The sequence below is a fragment of the Antechinus flavipes genome, chromosome 3, assembly GCF_016432865.1.
Source record: "Antechinus flavipes isolate AdamAnt ecotype Samford, QLD, Australia chromosome 3, AdamAnt_v2, whole genome shotgun sequence".
In the NCBI taxonomy this organism is placed as follows: domain Eukaryota; kingdom Metazoa; phylum Chordata; class Mammalia; order Dasyuromorphia; family Dasyuridae; genus Antechinus; species Antechinus flavipes.
Genome location: NC_067400.1, coordinates 551046671 through 551065574, shown reverse-complemented (window position 1 = coordinate 551065574; position 18904 = coordinate 551046671). Strand labels below are relative to the sequence as shown.

Here is an 18904-nt window from a genome sequence, read left to right as displayed (position 1 = left end):
AAATCTTGACATTATCTCTGCTTCTTATCCCTCAACTCTCAAACATCCAATTCTCCATTTTACTCTGTAACATCTCCAACATTTGTTCCTTTTTTATTCCCACTGCCACTTTAGTCTAGATCGTTACCGACACTTTTTTGAAGAAGTGCCCTAACTTCCTTGAAGATTTTTTCCAATTCCATCCTTCACAGTATGAAAGATTCTTCATTGTCTAATAATCTTCTTTATGGAAGTTGCTCCTTTGCTCTACTGAGTAATGCTCAAACTTTGCTGAATGGTATTCAAAGTGTTTACAATTTGGCTTTACTCTCGCTTTTCAGCTATTGACCAAAATTATTCTTCTATGCTTTTCTATACTATACTTAAACTAGATTATTCTGTCTCCAAATATGTCTTGCAATCTTCTACACTCACACTGTTCTTTATATCTGGAATACTATTCTCTTCATACACATACCCCTTTCTTTCTCCCTCTTTTGAATTCCCCCTCATCCTTTAATAATCAATTCAAATGCCAAATCCTATGGGAAGTCTTTCCATCTTTCACAATTCTAACTTTAGATGACAACCTTTACCCTTAAATCCAAAGCAATAGCACCTGGTTTAGCATTTCTTTAAACTGTCATATTTCATTATTCATTATTCACATGTTTACCTCTTTACCTAAATGTAAACTATAATTTTATCTTCCTCAGTTTTTACAAGTAAACTCTGTATACAATAGATACTTTAATAAATGTTTCTTAAATTTAAACACAAGCATAGAAAATAAATTTACCTCTTTGAGTTTTTAAGCAACTCTTTAAATAAAGTAGCTAACTAAACAAACTAAAATTTTCACCTTATTTCTAATCAAAAATTAAATGATTTTTATTTGTCAAAAGTCTATCAGAAAATTTTGCAGATAATAAAAGCTCAAGAAATGTTCATGTATAATCAGCTGATCTAAATACATGTGTATTTAAACACAACTTACTGAGTTGGTGTCATTGGGCTCTCAGTTTCTTCGTCACTTCTATAAGTCTGTATTTTACCATAGTAAAGTGGATTACCAAGTGACTGAAAAATGGTTAGCTTTGTTTTCTGAAACTGATTACCAACTTCACATTCAAACACATAATCTTCTTTTATCTCCTAAAAAAAGATATAAAATATCACAAACAATGTTCTTCCAAAGCAAGGCAGAAATCCAAATAGTAAAACAGGGGAAAAGATAATTGAGCATCTGTACATGAGAGCCTGCTGTAACAAATTCTGACAATCCATAGGCCCCAACTGATGTCCCAACTTCATTCCACTATCCCCTCACTTCCCTTCACCTTGCCCCAATCTGGTAGGCAAATGGGAAAATGACTGATATGGCACCTAACTTAGAAGTATTTTTTATATTATTTCTCACGAAAATACAATGGCACTTTTAATTCCATGAACCCAGCTTGACAGAAATAAAATAGATACAAATAAAGGACACAGAAAATGAAAATACTAAATATTAGAAGGATATATCCTAATAAAAAATCCTAATTTTTATTATTTATAACTTTTTCTCTACCACAAAGAAAGAATTCTCTATTACTTCAATTTTGGGGATAATCTAATTAATTTGAAATCTTCCCACTAAAAAGATCTAGTAGTTGCCATCTTCAAAGAATAACACTAATCGTGACTTTTTTCTTCAAGATCCAATTCTAGAAGACACATACACCACAAATTTAGAATAAAAAGTAAATGGTAGTAACCTATAGTTGTAGAGAGAATTAAAAAAAAAAAAAACATTTAAAGTTGGCTTCTAATAAAATTATTTATATGAATATAACATTCATATAAAGAACATATTCCCCACTCCCCAGTTCATGACACCTTATGAAGCCAGATGTCTTTAATTATTTTAAAAAAGATAACTCTTAATATTTCATAAATTTTGTTCCAGAACATCTTCGCTAAACATTAGAAACAGAGATTGGCAGAAGTTTCAATTACTCACATGTGCTGGCCAGACAGTTGGCTGTGAGTCATCAGATTTGATAGACTTTTCCACTTTAGCATACTTTTCCACCTAAAAAGTCAAACCAACAAAACACTAGATTGTAGAGCAATGAATAAAAAAGTTTGAAAGAAGGAAAAGAACTTAAGAAGTTCAATAATCCCTTTGGTTACAATTCTACAGAACTTTTTAAAAAATAAGGACATCAATTCAAGAAGCTATTTAAGATGAATGAAATACCATTCACTTATATAAACATAGTTTAACAGTGTTTAGAACTTCTCTCTCTATGTTCTGGAAAAGTGATTTGTCTTTAAAATAATTCCTAACCAGATTTCTTACCGCTGAATAGTTTCCATAATTGAAACTGTATTTATCTGATGAAGACTTAAAATATGCATAATATTAAATTCAAAACTCCTTAATTATATAATTTTTGTCTGAGATCTAAGTAACTTTTAAGATTGTGTCCCCAGTATTTGTACCAAAAACATATTTCTGCAGAATTAGTTTCCAGAGAAACACAAACTACTGAAATAAAAAATTCACTCTACTACTATCTTCAATCTATTTCTTATAATAGTTTTATAAATGAATATATTAGAAAAAGAGACCAGATAGCATAATGGAAAGAACATTGGATTTGAAGTCTTGGGTCTTGTTTCTTACTATAGATATGACTGTTTCAGTTTCATCTGTAAGATGAGCAGGTTAGTTCCTTCTCACTCTAAATCCTATTCATTTTAGAAGAGAAAGACATACATGAATAGTAGTAGGAAGATAAAATAGTGTTATTTTATTAAGGTAATCTTCCATTCACTTATGATTCATAGATAACAAAGCTTTTAACTGATCATCCTAAAACTTTCAATTTAGAATATAATTAACTTGAGAGAAAAAGGACATTAACACATTATGATTGTGAAAAACTAAATCAGCTACAGAGCTCCATTTTGTATTCAGCCTACTTTGGGAGAGAATTTGATTAATCTTGCCCTATAAAAAGAGTTTAGTCTTTTAATATCTTAAGCTATTTCATTCACAACATTCTAACACAGAATACAGTAAAAAAAAAAAAAAAATAGCATTTTAAATGAATTAATTCCTTTTTAAAAACTATTACCATATATGTAGAAAGTTCCTTCAAAATTTAAATCAGCATTGGCTAAACTTAGTTACCTTTTGTAGAAATAAGCTAATTAACTTACATCCACTTCTGAAGGTGTAGTCAAATAACAGGGATTCTGTTTCCACATATCCACACACTAAAAATTAAATAACAGTATTAAGTATATTGAAAAACTATAATAAAGTAAAGTTTTATTTTATCAATAAATATCAATTTTTAAAAGACAATGTGAGGGCAGCTAGATGACTCAGGGCACAGAGCACCTGACCTAGAGCCAGGAGAATATGAGTTCAAATCAGGTCTCAGACACTTACTATTTCCTAGCTGTGTGACTCTGGGCAAGTCACTTACTTCCAGTTGCCTCGCTAAAAAAAAAAAGAAAAAGAAAAAGAAAGAAAGAAAATGTGCTTACATTTCCAGCTTTAGAAATTTTGAGGTCATACTGCTGGGCTGTTTTTCTCTCTTTTCTTTTTTGCAAGTAATCGAGCAATCTTAGCTGTGGAGGAGCTGTAGAGTGGGATATGTCCTGCTGCCGATTCAGGGAAGATCTGGAGTACCTCTTGAAACATCTGTAAGATTGTAATATTCAAAATTAAAAACAACATTGAAAGAAAGCCTTAAAGAACATAATGCGACACATAGGAGGCATTAATTTATGGTGGTTATTTTTAATTGGTAATATATAAAGCACCTTTCCTGGAAATATTCATATATATGCTTTTTTATTCAGTCAAAATTTAATGCCTCTTGTGTAAAAAAAAAAAATGATATTCAATAATAGTTTTTCATTCTCTCCAACATTAGCATATATTTAATGTTTTAAAAAAGTCTCAAATGGTATTCAAAAAGAACAATGAACATATTTAAGCTAAGCAAATTAATACTGACACCCACGGGCTTTGGCCTAAAATCTGACAATGTCAGCAATAATATTTACATTGAACTTTAAGGTTTTCCAAAGCATTTTCTATCTCCTTTGATCCCCACCACCCTGGCTGTGGTACAGCCAGACTTACAGATAAGATGAAATGATTTGTTCAAGAACACAAGACTAGTAAATATCAATGCTGGCACTTGTAAACTACTTCTACTAGATCACAAGACAGATGTTAATCTCAACAAGACTGGCCAAAAAAAAAAAAAGATCATACCAGGTTGTGGATAGTAACATAAGACTTAATAAGAAGTTTTGGCTTTCTACTTTTGAGACTCATTGAGGTTTCTAGGCCTCATTATCATAGTCTGCTAAGAGATTCTTCATCTTGCTAAGGCAGCCCATATACAAAATGAAGCATCTACTCATTCTTTAAGGACTTGAGGCAGACAGAAAGGTGGTTCATTCCATGCATTTTAAAATACTAGAAGCAAGAATCTTAAGAATGAAAGGCAATATGCTAAATAATCAACCATTTTAAATGTTGATTTAAATTAAAGAAACAAAAGAAAAAAACAATTCATGAATTCATAAACTCCAATAGAAAAGAAAATTTTCTATTTAATTACTGGTTATTTCCAATTGTCTTCATTAATAATTACATTGTCTTAAGTCTTATTTGAACTTGCATAGTTAAGTATTATAAATTAGAATGTAAAACTTCAGATACAAATTTATTACAAGAAAAATATTATTCCCATGTAAGAGCAGAATACATCAAATTTTTCAAGCCATATCCTATCTGAATCAGTGGTAAAGGGGCCAACAAAGAACTATTTCAGTGTGAGAAAATTATTCTCACAGTGATTTTCATTGAATTATTCATAGTAAATAACACTACCACTTATATAGCATGTATAGAATATATAGTTAAAACATTAACCAGATACTGTAATTGAGACTATGTTTTCTACACTTCCTGACAAAAACCTAAGTTTATAAAATACCATTTTTAAAGCAGTGACCAATCTAAACTGGATACTAGTTTATTCAAGAAGTAAAAAAACTAACATCCTGATTCATATGTAGCCTCTTCTTATCTATTTTATCTTTAAGTTTTTCTCTAGTGGGTTTTCAAACTACTGGAATTCTGGAAACTTGTTCTAAGAGTCTCAGAAAAAATTTTAATTAAACATTGGGACTGCAATGAGATCAAAACCAAAGCACACAAGCTCTATAGGCCACGTAAGGGAAAAAATTATTGATACAGCAAGAATTCTGGCAAAAGTTAGGATTGCTAGTTACAGTAGAACCTACTTAAGCAGATGTACAATTGGAGGGCAAAGATAATTACCGCTTCATTGGTCTAGTATTCATCTTCTGTTTATTATAGAGCAATCTGTTTGCAGTACAGGTCACAGCTATAGAAGGATCAAGACACAATGGTTCTGCTGTGGCTAAGATAAGCTGGCTCTCAAGAAGTAGTTTGTCTTCCTGAAATATAAACAAATATTATTAGCACATTTGAGACATTTTAATACTTCAAAATTATATATTTAGACTTTTAAATATTTCTTGTACCTACAAACATATTGTGAATGAAATGAAATACTTCATTTTAGAATTTCAACATAAGACTTCAAGGACTTGGTAGGATAAAAAAACTTCTACTGATTATACAATAATTTCTACAGTCATATTAAAAGTGTTTATTGATTAGATCACTGTTTTCTTTATAGCTGAGACAGGGTCAGAAAAAAGAATTGCTTTAGAATGTAATTTGCACAGATTGGCCAGTAACTAATAGAACAAAGCCAACTATACTTGCTTATTTAAACCGAAAACACTCAATTTCGCTTTAAAAATAAGTATATAAATATGTACATATGCTTTCACTGACACTAAAGAAACTATTTTACTGAATCTTTTATTTGCACTGAATTCTGCATTTTAAAATAGCACCATGATTCAAAAATTTTAAATCTAGAATTGACAAATCAATATTATGGCTAAATAAGAACTTTTACAAAAGAAAAAGCATAGTTTATACAGTTATCATTTTGTTAAACTGAAATAAATAGTTGTTATGTTTTTTTCCCTCCCAAGGAGAGAAATGTCCAAATATTTATTAATGTAATGATTAATGATTCTCTTATAATCACATCCTATAGAAATAATAATTTAAATTACTAGACTGAGTTGTTAATTCTCTTTATAGGGGGCTGGATTACTGAGGGATTTCTTAAATTGAACAGAGGATGGGGTGAAAGAAGGAAATGAACTAATTAAAATTTGAGAAGTGATGACAGGGATTCTACTCAAAATACTTTAAGACTAGTATTATCATATTAGAAGATTAACATTGCTAGATAATTTTAGATTCCATTATTAAATCTCTAATTTAGAAATTATTCAGGAGGGAGAAGATAAGTCTAATCTGTCCAGACTAATTCAAACCCCAAAGAGTCTTGGAATGTTTAAGGCACTTGAAATGTGGAAAGGAATTTTGTTTTATAAACTTCAAATATGAATATATATGTAAATTCATGCTTTTTCTGATAATTTTTTTTTTACTTTATACCTATGATCTTTAATGGAAAAAATAATTCTGAACTTACTTGTGTCCATTTATGGTTATCACTTGTTATAGAATGAACATCACAGATTAAAGTCTGGAAAAAAGTAAATACATATCTATATAATAAGAATGAGCACAGGAATAAATTATGCAATTAAAAATTAATCATCAATTAAAACAAGAAGCTACAACTTAAGAATTTAATTTAAAAATACTCTCACCTGCATTGTTGGACGTAAGAGAATATGTCTACTTTGGTAACCTGGCGATTTCATATTCCCAGATTGCCTGTAGTCACGTATTTCTGCTATGACACACCCACAATGAAAAATATTAACCTGTATAAGAAGACAATTTTTTTGAGGAAGGGAGGTAAATACTACTTTGTTTCTTTTCTTTTTTTTTTTTTTTTTAACTGAGGCAACCGGGGTTAAGTGATTTGCCCAGGATTACACAGATAAGAAGTGTTAAGTGTGAGGCCAGATTTGAACTCAGGTCCTCCTGACTTCAGGGCTGATACTCTAACCACTGCGTCACCTAGCTGCTCCTAAATACTACTTTCTTAAAGACTGAATCAATATTCTGAAGCTGTGTTAAAATGATTTTTTTAGCATAAAACATTTAAACTAAGCTGCTATTTTTTGCCTCATTTTAAGAAAAAAAATTAAAACCCTGATTTAAGAAGTCTGGATAAAAGAAATGAAAATTCAGAGTTTAATAAAAGGAAAACTGATTATTTTAAGAGTTAAATAGATATCAAAGGTAAGAGATTAGTCTTAACAAATACCAAAAACTTTGCCTGCAGCAAGAACATGTAAGCTTATGCAAATGCACGTCCATAAACATTAAGTCATTCTCATTCTAGGAACATTTGTAATTTTTTTTGGTAACTGATAACTGGTGAAGTAAGTATAACAGTAGGAAGCAAATAACTCAGCCTATTTATGTTAGATTCAGCACAGAGCAATCTATTGTCAAGAGTATTCAGCTTTTATACCTGAAACTAAAAACATTCTAGAACATACAATAAATCAACTTTCCCCTGGTAAAGTTTTGTAACTCCTTCTACTTTCTAAAAAGACAGTTACACATTAAATGTAATCTCTCACCAAAAGAAACATGCAACCAATAAAAAGGCAATTTAAAGAGGAAATATTTTTTACCTGAGATTTTTCAAGGAGATCAACCAAAATAGGTGGTAATTCTTCAGCATCCAAATATTCAAGCAATTCTCCTTCTTCATAAGGCAAGCGAATGGTTTCAGAATCTAAATTTAAAATGATAAATGAAAAATGAAAGTACATTTTCAGAATTTAAATCCTCTTTCTCTACAGGAAACACAACAGACACATAAAAGATCAATGAAGATAAAGCTATTCATTTAAAAGGATTCTAAAGCTCCTTTTCACTTAAATTACATGAATTATCAAAATCACTCCACAGAGTCAACACTAAACTAGGTTATGGGGACAAGATGTTTAGATGAGATGTTTTCTCTGCTCTCTCAGAGCTTAAAGTGTAATAAGAGGATAAAATACAAATAAATAATGACAAAATACAATGTATTACACCATAGATCTATTGGAAAATTGCAAGACAAAGTGCCATTGAAAATGGAAGACTTAACAACTGCTGTGCTTGCAGAGCAAGTAGCATATGGCTATGCTCAAATGGGAAGAAACTCAACCGAACAAGAGAAAAGGGCAAATAAGGGCACATAAAATCATATAAAGAGAGCCATGGAAACATGTTGTTAGTGGTGGCTTTTTTGGGGGTGCTAGTAATAGGAATGAGGGGGTGGAATGAGAATATTAGAAAACAAGTTTCTGAAGAGTATCATGAATATTGGGAAAAAAAATCAGCAGAACTCTTAAAAAGCAGAGTGGCAACAGACTGCAGAGAGTCTTAAATGCCTGGAAGAATTTACTTAGCCAGACATGGAATTACTGAATATTTCTGAAGAGAAATGGCGCAATCTGATATAAACATAAGAAAAATTAAATTAACATAATAGATGAATTAGAGGAGATTGGGGAATAAAGGGATGGGTTAAGATAGTATAAAATATAAATAATTCCTCCATTAGGATGGTGGCAATGTGAATAAAGAACAAGGGATGAATGATAAACTACACAAAAGTATGAGGTAAGAAAAAAAAAAGATAAGACAAAAAATCTTAGGAAATATTTGACCAATAGATATGAAACCAATTCTGTCACAATCAGTACCAGTTCAAGAAAACTATTAATACAAAACCCAATACATATAAATTCTAGGCAACTGCCTAGTGGTTAAAAAGAAGTCAATAATCTCAATGGTTTTTACATTCAGTGGGACTGGTTTCTATCTTACATAAGAAAAATCAGCATTTATTGAATTAAACACAAGAAAATTCTAGTCATACAAAGGAGGTGACAATTTCTTGTATTTCATCATAACAAATTATTTTGATACTTAAATATTTCATCTACAAAATAGTCATCATTACAGAATTCTCTTGATAGCACAATTGCAAAAGGAAATTGAAACCAATACAAAATGAAAACTTTTTGGCAGGATGCCTATATATGTTTTAAAAATAACTCAAACCATAATATTCACCACACTAAAATTTATTATGTAATCTATGACTTACATTAAAAAAAAGTAAATTCCTTTACTAGACTTAAGAGATGTGGAGGTGAATCTTAGTTTTCAAAAGCTCTACCAGTTGAACATAAATTCTAACAGGTCATACTTAACTAAAAGACGCCAGAATATGGATCAAGGGACAAAAGTTAAAAGCCAAGTGATGTACGCATATAATATTTACCTGAACCATTCTTTCCCCTGAGCATCAGAGAATAGCCCTCATTTCCTGGGTATAGATTGACTACCAGACAGGAGAGCGTTTCCTGCATAACAAGTTTCTCTAACAAGTTCACATTTCGTCTCAGCTTCTGCTTTAAAAGGAAACAGAACTCATGAAAATAATCATTAAAACAATTTGATGTATGAATGATTCTTTTAGAAAAATGAATTCAAGATTACTTACTGTTACATTCAACGGTTAAATTTAATTCCTAAGGTAACTAACTCTATAGGGTACAATATAAGCAAAGAGGCATTCTGAGACTCCTTCCATGTCAATAAATCAACATGTGCTTCAAAGAGAACTTGGATCAGTATTAATCTAAAGATTTTTTTAAAATGGCAATCAGCATTATGAAGGCATTTATTTTCAACTGAAATTCATTACATGAAAAATATGATGGCATTTTGGTCCATGTTATTTTTTTCTTTCCCCAAATTGCAAAAGAAAATGTAAAATATTTTCTTTGAGTTACTTAGAAGTAACTAGCTCTGAGAATTTTCTATACACCTTTTATTATTTTCTTGGCCTTCAGAGAAAATTAGAATCAAATTACTCTTCATCTCCATTTAAAAAAATTGTTGCAAGAGATTATTTTAAATTATTATCAGTATTTTATCAATAAACACATTCAAACATGATGATTTTTATTAGATTTTTATGCTGAGACAGATATTAATCTAAATCAAAATTTGTTTGAGATGATCAGAAATACTATTTTCAACAGCAAAAGAGGAACTATCAAATTTCTGTAAGAATTTTAGCTAATACAATGGAGATTTACCATTCTTGAAAACATCTTGAAAATTAAAACAACAACAACAACAACAACAACAAAATGAAAAACCCCATTAAAAATATTAAAGAACAAATTATTCTTAGTTTTAATTATCTAAAGTTTCAAGTAGACCTTCTGGGAAAGAAAATCACACCATTATTGTTTTTGATTAAAAAACAAAAAAACAAAACACCATGGAACATACGAGGGAATTCTTAAGTAGTCTAAGAGTAACCTAGAAAAATTCAAATAACTTCTTCCGAAGGCAAGTTGATTCCTGTGTATAGTTTCTAGATATAATTTTAGAAAAGCACAGGCCTAAGGAATCTGGCCCCAAACAGATCTAGCTAAATTACCTACTAGTTGAATTAACTGTTTCAAGTGCCTATATCTGAATTAATTTTATCTTTTTAATACTTTAAAGCTAATTTTTCTGTGTTTATGTTTAAGATGATCAAATTACTCATTTACCTTTAGATTCAAATGATTTTCTGAATATACAAGAATCACTTTAGGAAATCACTTACTTCCAGTGAAAAAAACTTAAGGAAATGGTTTATTATCTTTTATCTCATCCTGATCCTGTGGTTTTAGTCCTAAAAAATACAACTTAGGGCCAAGAATGGTAAGGTCTTTAAAAAAGCTTATATAACTGGCTTGAAATTTACCTTGAAAAATTCAAAGATATTCTCCTAATATTAAAAATTAAAAAGTCATTGTTTATATATCTCCATTTAACTATTTTCCTTGCATTTCAATGTGTATTATACCACATAAAGAAAAATTCTACTTACCTTTATCTCAGGCTCTTTCTCACATTCTTCTATATATAAATCATATAGTTTCTGAAATACAGATTTCCTTAAAAATAAAAAAAATATATAAAATGAATGTAACTATGATAATGTTTATAAAACACCTCCTGTTAAAAATGTACTATTAAAATTTTTAAATGTATATACCTTCCACTAGATAAATATTTCCGTTTAGGAGGTCTCTGACGGGCACTTTCAATGACATACTAGGGGGAAAAAAATAAATCTATGAAAACACTGATTTATTTTATGATTTAAACAATTATTAAGATTACAAAGGCATTTTAGTGACTTTACCATAAAAGTATGTGCAAGTTTCCAATGTATGTTAAATTATGCCTTACAAAAAATTCAATTATTTGTTACAGTATAACATTTAAAGACCAATTGGCAACACAAGATTCCAGAACTTGCACTTACCGTCTATATTATTACTGGGAAGTTGTCTAACTTTTTAGAGTTTTAATAGCATATTTAATTTATAAATTAATTAAATTGCTAACATTCTTAATTTCCACTATTTGCCCCTCATAATTGTTTAATTCAATAAGTCAGTGGGATTCTAATACGTAAAAGGTACATGATTACAAAACCCAAGTAAGAGATAGGACTTATTATTGTGACTATTGTAAAATTTATCTTAATAAGCTTTCAATGTCATTGTTTGAAAGTTTCTTCAAAAACAATGGGTTTTTAATTATATCATATCCAGATTCCAACTATATCCTAAGTTTTTCTCCCAAAACACACCTACTTGAAAATGAGTTCAACACAGCTCAATCATAAAACACTCAATTAAGAGAAAGAAATTCATTCTTGGACAAACAAGAGATAGTAACTATTATAAAAGTTAAATAGTTGCAACTGTATGAAAAACATCTATTCATCTAAATACTAATTAATTCATCTATTGTATTAAATTTCTCTGAAAAGGGTTTGGTATCCAAGATATAAAAATAATTAACAGATATCTATCAATATTTTAGTTTTACAAACACAAAATATCAAAATCCATTACTTAGAAAAGCGGACAATGCATTTGAAACACTGGTTCTCAAAAAATGAATTGCAAACAATTAAGAAACATGAAAAAAATACCCAAAACACTAACAAAATATAAAACAACTCTAAAGTATTACTCATACCCTTGAGAAGAAGAAAATTGAGACAGGTGATTTAAGACAGGAATAATAATTGTTAAAGGGGTTGTGGAAAGATTGTTGGTGAAGGTGTTATCAATATAACTACATTGGAAAGCAATTTAGAATTCTATAAGTGACTAAAATGTCCATGTCCTTTGACTCAAGAAATTATATTTTTATATTTTTTTAGTGATTTTTAGTGATAGAAAAGATTTGGAAATAAAGTAGATGCTCATTGATTGGGAAATGGCTAAAAAAATTGTAGTATATGGGATATTGCTGTGACAGAAGAAAAAAATTATATATGTGATGAAGACAGAAACAAAGAAATATCTCCATGAAATGATGCAAAAATAAGCAGAGCTAAAAGAAAATTACTACAACACTGTAAATGGAAAGAACAATCATTAAAAAAATCAAAAATGAATGTTGCAAAATTAAAAAACAAGGATGACTTGAAAGAAGAATTATTAGAAGACATCACCCATCCCATCTCTTTGGAGAGATAAGAAGTCCATAAGGGTTGTATATTACATGTTTTCAGACTTTTTTTGGTCAGTTATATTTATTTTCATTTATTATATGAGATAGCTCTCTAAAAAGAAGAGGAAAAGGATTTTGGAGGAAATTATAGTGATGTAAAAAAACAAAAAACACCCATAAAAACTTTTTAAACAAAGGAAAATTAACTAGCATTATCTCACTCGAAACGCAAAATTATCTAAACAACAAAATTTCAATAACTTTCTTACCTCTGCACGATCCAAAGCTAATTCTAAAGTCTGTTGCTGTAACATGATTGGAAAAAAATTTGCTTGTGAATATATTTTAATAATATACAATGTAATATGCATTTGGGGAAAAGACTGCTTAATCTAACATTCCATCTTTTTTTTGGGGGGGGGGGAAGGGGGTGATTCAAAAATTTTATTATTGATGACTTTTCTCCAAATTTTTTCTAAGGAGTTACCTTTCATCTGAATACAAGAAAGGTGGGAGGGAAGACCAACATCTATGTTTTCACAACTAGCTCAATAAAGTCTCATAAATACTTCTTTTTCCAACCCCATAATAATGGATGGCACCAAAATATTTTCAACTAGAATAATTTTTAATTCACCCAAAAAGAGAACAAATTACAGATTTAAGTTTGCAGATCTCATCTCTAAATACTAAAACATGTACTAATTCCATTTAACATTTTTTTGAGCCAGATAATCTTCAGCTTTATTGGTTACTGTAATCATACTCTAAAGTTATCTGGGAAAAAAAAACCAAACAAAAAACCTTAACTATCTGCTATCTGTCCTTTACAACAAAATCAAATCCTTGCATTCTAAAGAAATCTGTGCAATGATTCTGAATGTTAATGATGCTCTATATTTTTTTTTTCATTGTAATTTGGGCCAAATCCGAATCTTAATGTTCACAGGAGTAAATATTATCAAATAACTATTTGTGATAAATCTCAAATACTTTGAAAACCAATATGAGTTTGAAATGCAAGATTTTTAATACTTAATCACAATATTTCTAAGATTCCTCCAAAACCGTCCGGTCATTGACCCTGTATTGTCCGTGGTTTTTTTTTTTTTTTTTTTGTTAAAGATTAATATGCTATTTTCTTCTCTAGTAGATTAAGATACACAGGTAAATTGACTTGTCCAGAGTCATTGGTCCTGACAACTAATGAGTATCTGAATTCACATTTGAATGAGGGTGTTACTGAGTCTAAATTTATCATCTATCCAATGAACAATGCATCTAGTTATTTCTATTTTAAAATAGTAATATCTAGCATTTCTATCTAATACTTTAAGGTTTGTGAAGTTTTTTTAAAAAAATAATTATCTCACTTTTCATATCTCCTCAAACTTCTTAGGGCTCCTTTCAAATGTTTCCCTTCAGCTGACAACCTTGCCTCACACTTTCCCAGTGAGGTCATGCACCAAGAGCTCCCTCTTTTCCATCTCCTGTCACTGAGATGACTATTGGCATTAACTACTCCTTAATTCTTGTCTCACATGAAGGAGTCTTGCCCACTCTGCCACCCGTACAAATGATCCCGTTCCATCTTTTTTCCTCCAAAATATCACCCTGTCAACCATATGCTTATTAAATAACTTTGATCTCTCTCTCTTTTTCTCATGGTTCATTCCCTATTGCCTACAAACTTGCCTCTATCTCCAACATATTAAAAAATATCTCCCTTAATGCTTGTACCCCCATCCATATCTCTTCTACTTTGTAGGCAACCTCCTTGAAGAAGACTGCTGATAATATATATTTGCACCTTCTCTTCTCCCATTCATTTCTTGACCAAGCCTTACAATCCTAATTCCAAACTCATCACTCCAGCAAAACTGCTCTTTCCAAAGTTACCAGTGATCTTAGTAGTCAAAGTTCCATCGGTCTTTTCTCAAACCTCGTTCTCCTTATCTTCTTGATATTTTCTAAGTTTTCAAGACAGTTCTCTCTCCTGGTTCTCGTCCTATCTATCTAACCATTCCTTCTGACTTCTTTGCTAAATCCTTCTCTATATCATGGTGTATAGCCATAGGTGAAGTTTCTAGGGACTGTCATGGGATCCCTTCTCTTTCTTCACCATCCCCATACTATTTCACTTGGTGATCCTGATTCCATCAGGTCCCACTGATTTAATTACCATCTTTATGTAAATAATTTAAAAATCTACTTATCATTCTCCAAACTCCAAATGTCTTCCAGACATCTTGAGTCCACTATGTCCCAAACAGTACTCATTGTTTTTCCTTCTAAACTCTACCCCTGTTCCCCAGCTTCCCTACTGGTGTACAGGGCAAGACTATCCTGCTAGTTCAAGTTCATACTAAGAGTGATCTTGGTTTCCTTACTCTCTATCTCTCTCCCCACTCCCTACCATATCCAATCTGTTATCAAGGCCTGCCAATTTCACCTTTGCAATAATATGCTTGTCTTTTGACTCTTTTTCTAGTATTAGCAATTTAGCAGTGTTTGGCACAAAGAAGTCACTTAATATATGTTTACTGGCTAATTTTATCCTCACAACAAGGTAAATGATATTTCTATTTTACAGGCAAATAAACTAAATGACTCGCCCAGCATTACATAGGTAATATTTTGAAGCAAGATTTGAACTCAAGCCTTTCTGGCTCGAGGTCTAGTGCCCAAATTCTTATGTCATCTAGCTGCCTCAAAATTCACCCTAAGAGACATTTACTTTGAGTTGTATGTAGAAATCTGATCTGTGCCTGAACAGTTGGGCTCACCTATGAAACAAAATGACTGTGTAATTCTAGAGAAGTCACTTAATCTCTTGATGCCCCATGCAATCTTTTTGATATTCCTTAACAGGAATCAGCAGCTGCAGATCTGCCTAGCAGAGGAAATTTCTTGGGGGGGAAGGAGGAAGAGAGAAAAAGTGGGTAGTTATCCCTAATCTAATGAAATCAAAGGTCTGGACCCTTATCTCAATATAACTTACCATCGTAGTATAAAAAAAATTATCCAAAAGGAGAAGAAAATAATTTATGTGCGCTGATGAAGCAGATGACAATCATGTCCAAGATCAATTTCCAAGTACTATTGAAATTAAAAAACAAACAAAAAACTTATTAACCTAAGGCTTGATGGTTAACTTGACAAATTACTTCTGACAATCATATTTTTAAGCATCTTGTATAAATGCCAGAAAAACACTTTCTAGAACATCTATACAAAATCTTTAAATCATTTCTGAAAAGTATAACAACACTGGATAAACACATTTAGTTTGTGAATTATGTCATCAAACACTCATATTTTCCAACACTTCATAGTCTGGAAGAATATAACTGAATAGATTATCAAACACTAACAGACTTTCAAAGAAGTAAACTTTTATGATCTTATGGGCTAGTTATCCTCTCAGACATCAGAGTTCACTAAATCCTATTATGCACAGTACAATGAAAAATTCTATTAATTTTGTTAATCCCTTAGGATAGCCTTTTTTTCCACAAAAGGGAAGCAAAATGTATTTTGCTATTATCTTTTGGCACCTAGGCTTCATAATGAATGATAAACTTGGACCTGGAGTCTGTGAAGACCTGAGTACAAATTCAATTTACTTACAAGCTGTGAGACTAAAAAAATTTACAAGACTTAACTTTAGCTCATTTTCCCATTTATAAAATAGGGGCAGTAATAGCACCTATATCATAGAGCTCTTATGTACATCAAATAAGAATAAAATTTAAAGAGCTTTATGTAGTTATTAATCCATACAAATATTTTTTCTTGGTTCCAGTATTTAATTAGTTTGTTAAGCTAAGTGTACAACTTGTGGCTCTGGGTTTAAAGCTAGAAGGAACCTTAAAGGAAACCTTTTTATCCACCATCTTAAGGAGAATTATTTTTAAAACTTTGTATTGCCAGCATAGCACATAATGGAGTAGGGAGAATAAGCATTTATTATGTCTACCATGTATACCAGATCCAAAACTAAGCAATTTAGGCAATCTCATTTGATGCTCACAATCACCACCCTGAGAGATGCTAGAAACACATAGTAGTAGGTGCTTAATAAAACTGTGTCTATTGATTTTAGAGATGAAGAAACTGAGGTTCTGATTTGCCTTTGTCAAAAAGGGAAATAAAGAGCATAATCAGGATTTAAATATCAGTCTTCTGATACCTTGTTACAATTTTCTGCCACATAGCTAATTAATGCTTCTGGGAAAAACCTGAAAAACGAATTTTTTAATCCTGTGATTTCACCAATGTATACTTTAAATACAGGCAGGATGAGAGACTGACCACAATTTCAAAAGTATATGGCTGACTAAATTTTATTTTCAACACAGACAAGATTGGTAACTTTTAAAATCAACTTAAATAAACCATTACCATCGGGTGAATTTTAGCAACCTTAAAATTACTTTGAGTGATATAACCATGCAGGCTGATATTACTTTATTATTTATCAAAAGCACCTAGCCCTCATCTCTTATCTATGTAGACTACAGAATACTCCAGAAGTCAAACCAATTATGTAGTCAACATTTTTTTTTTTTTGTCAAGCAACAAATTTAATTAATTTACCCTTCCATTATTTCTATGATACTTCACCAGATTTCTATGTTCTTCTGTCACCTGAGTCCCTACTTGGCGTTTTTTCACGCTTACTCAAGGTATTTATACTCATCTTAATCTGGAAAACCTTGCAAGAGAGTTCTTATCAAGGACTCAGTAAGATGCATATATGAGAATAATAGAAAAGACTCCCTTAGGACAAGTGCCTGGGTTGAATTGATAACTAGCATTTATGATGTACTCTGTGTTCTAGTTCTACTACTAGGGCAGTTTACTGAGATGCATACATAATTCCCTTAAAGGTAAGCATCTAGGTGGAATCATTAGGAGATAGGAAAGGTTACCAGTATGGGAACGGAGTCCTCACTGACAAGTCACAACCTCCGGGGGCCTGAGGTACCTAATGTGTAAAAGGAAGGATTTGGCCTAGATGGCTTTGGAGGTCCCTTCCCAATCTAGATCCTGGATCTTAAATTGTATTTGGAGGATGTCCCCTTCCCCCTCTTACAAACTTGAGGACGGATCCTCTGGATGGTTCACATTATTCCATACTCAAGTTCAGGTCAAAAGACCATCTTTTAAAAACAAACACTCCTATTAGGCCCTGGGGGCCTCGGATCACGAATGGCGTCAGAGTGGAGGGAGCTGGGCCACGGCCAGGAACAAAACCCTTGCCAGATTTTCTAAAAACATATGTAACCGAGACCCTGGGCAGAATACTAAGAGGGGTGGGGTGCAGGGGTATCCATGTTTCCCAGGGGACGCCGAGGCTAGGCGGGGGGCCTGGCGACCCCAGCCGCCCTCGACCCGACATTGCTGGGGTCAGGGGCAGGGAGTGGAGACGGCTTTCCCCAATCCACATCCCTCGGCTACTTCGGACCCTAATAAAGACTCTGACTGCCCCAATTGCTAACGAGTGGCCGTACGGGCGGAGGGGGCCCGCTCAGGCCGATGGCGGAGGTAGGGACGGGCCGGGGCCCCGCCGTCCGCCACACCCTCCGACTCCTGCCCGCCCGCTCCCTACCTGCCCCAGCGGCAGCGGCGGCGGCTGGGGCGCTTGGCCTCATGACGGCGCCGCCAGCTCCGGCCTTGGCAGGACGATCCACAGCGAGTGAACCGGAGGCTCCCCCCCGATCCAGCCCTGCCCGGCCCCGCCGAAAGCACTCAGCTCCCTCCCTCCCTCCCTCCCGGCTGCCCGCCTAGCCGGCGGCCTGTTCCGGTCTTGGCGCTTCCGATTCGGCCCGGGCCCCGCTCGATTTCTCCGCGGTGGCGGTGGTGGCGGCGGCGGCGGAAGGGGAGGAGCTGGGGGTGGGCCCCCGCTGGGGAGGGCGGGGCTGGGTCCGAGAGAGGGCGGGAAGCTCCTGGCTCAGGGTCAGGACTATAGTGGTGAGTGAGCTTCAGTTCTTGCTCACCTTTTCCCAACTTCTTCCTCACCTTTTCCCAACTTCTTCCTGTCCTTCCAAGGTCCTCAGGGGGCTTGTGGGTCTTTCCTGTGCCTTCCCGGTGTTTTGCCCACACCCAGCTCTCGCTAGGTCGCTCTGGGCTAGTGTTCCCATTTCTGACTCCACCTGAGTAATTAAATGAAAGATTTGTGCTCACTTTGCCACTGATTCCAAGTTTTCTTAAACTGTCCAAAGACTTCCTTCGAGCGTCCCACTTCCGAGCTTGTATGTCAAATCA

At 33.0% G+C, this 18904-nt stretch overlaps 1 protein-coding gene across 15 annotated transcripts in view; it reads right to left on the bottom strand.

The window, feature by feature from the left end:
* Nucleotides 1-18376, bottom strand: part of SUPT20H (SPT20 homolog, SAGA complex component) — a 54894-nt gene extending 36518 nt beyond the window's left edge. For 4 of the 15 annotated variants that reach the window (XR_007952192.1, XR_007952193.1, XR_007952194.1 and 1 more), the window contains exons 1-14: nt 18249-18375; nt 15636-15733; nt 12904-12939; nt 11157-11215; nt 10989-11055; nt 9378-9507; nt 7729-7832; nt 6787-6903; nt 6606-6659; nt 5342-5481; nt 3526-3682; nt 3193-3249; nt 1985-2056; nt 977-1134 (exon numbers count right to left, since the gene is read on the bottom strand). Coding sequence is in view for 12 of the 15 variants with exons in the window: in XM_051987416.1 (XP_051843376.1) it covers nt 977-1134; nt 1985-2056; nt 3193-3249; nt 3526-3682; nt 5342-5481; nt 6606-6659; nt 6787-6903; nt 7729-7832; nt 9378-9507; nt 10989-11055; nt 11157-11215; nt 12904-12939; nt 15636-15638 (1154 nt within the window). In the remaining 3 variants the exon portion in view is untranslated. Of the gene's footprint in view, nt 1-976; nt 1135-1984; nt 2057-3192; nt 3250-3525; nt 3683-5341; nt 5482-6605; nt 6660-6786; nt 6904-7728; nt 7833-9377; nt 9508-10988; nt 11056-11156; nt 11216-12903; nt 12940-15635; nt 15734-17233; nt 17378-17568; nt 17625-18248 lie in introns of those variants that run through there. The other 11 variants (XM_051987411.1, XM_051987415.1, XM_051987417.1 and 8 more) reach the window with 6 other exon arrangements.
* Nucleotides 18377-18904: the final 528 nt, after the last annotated feature.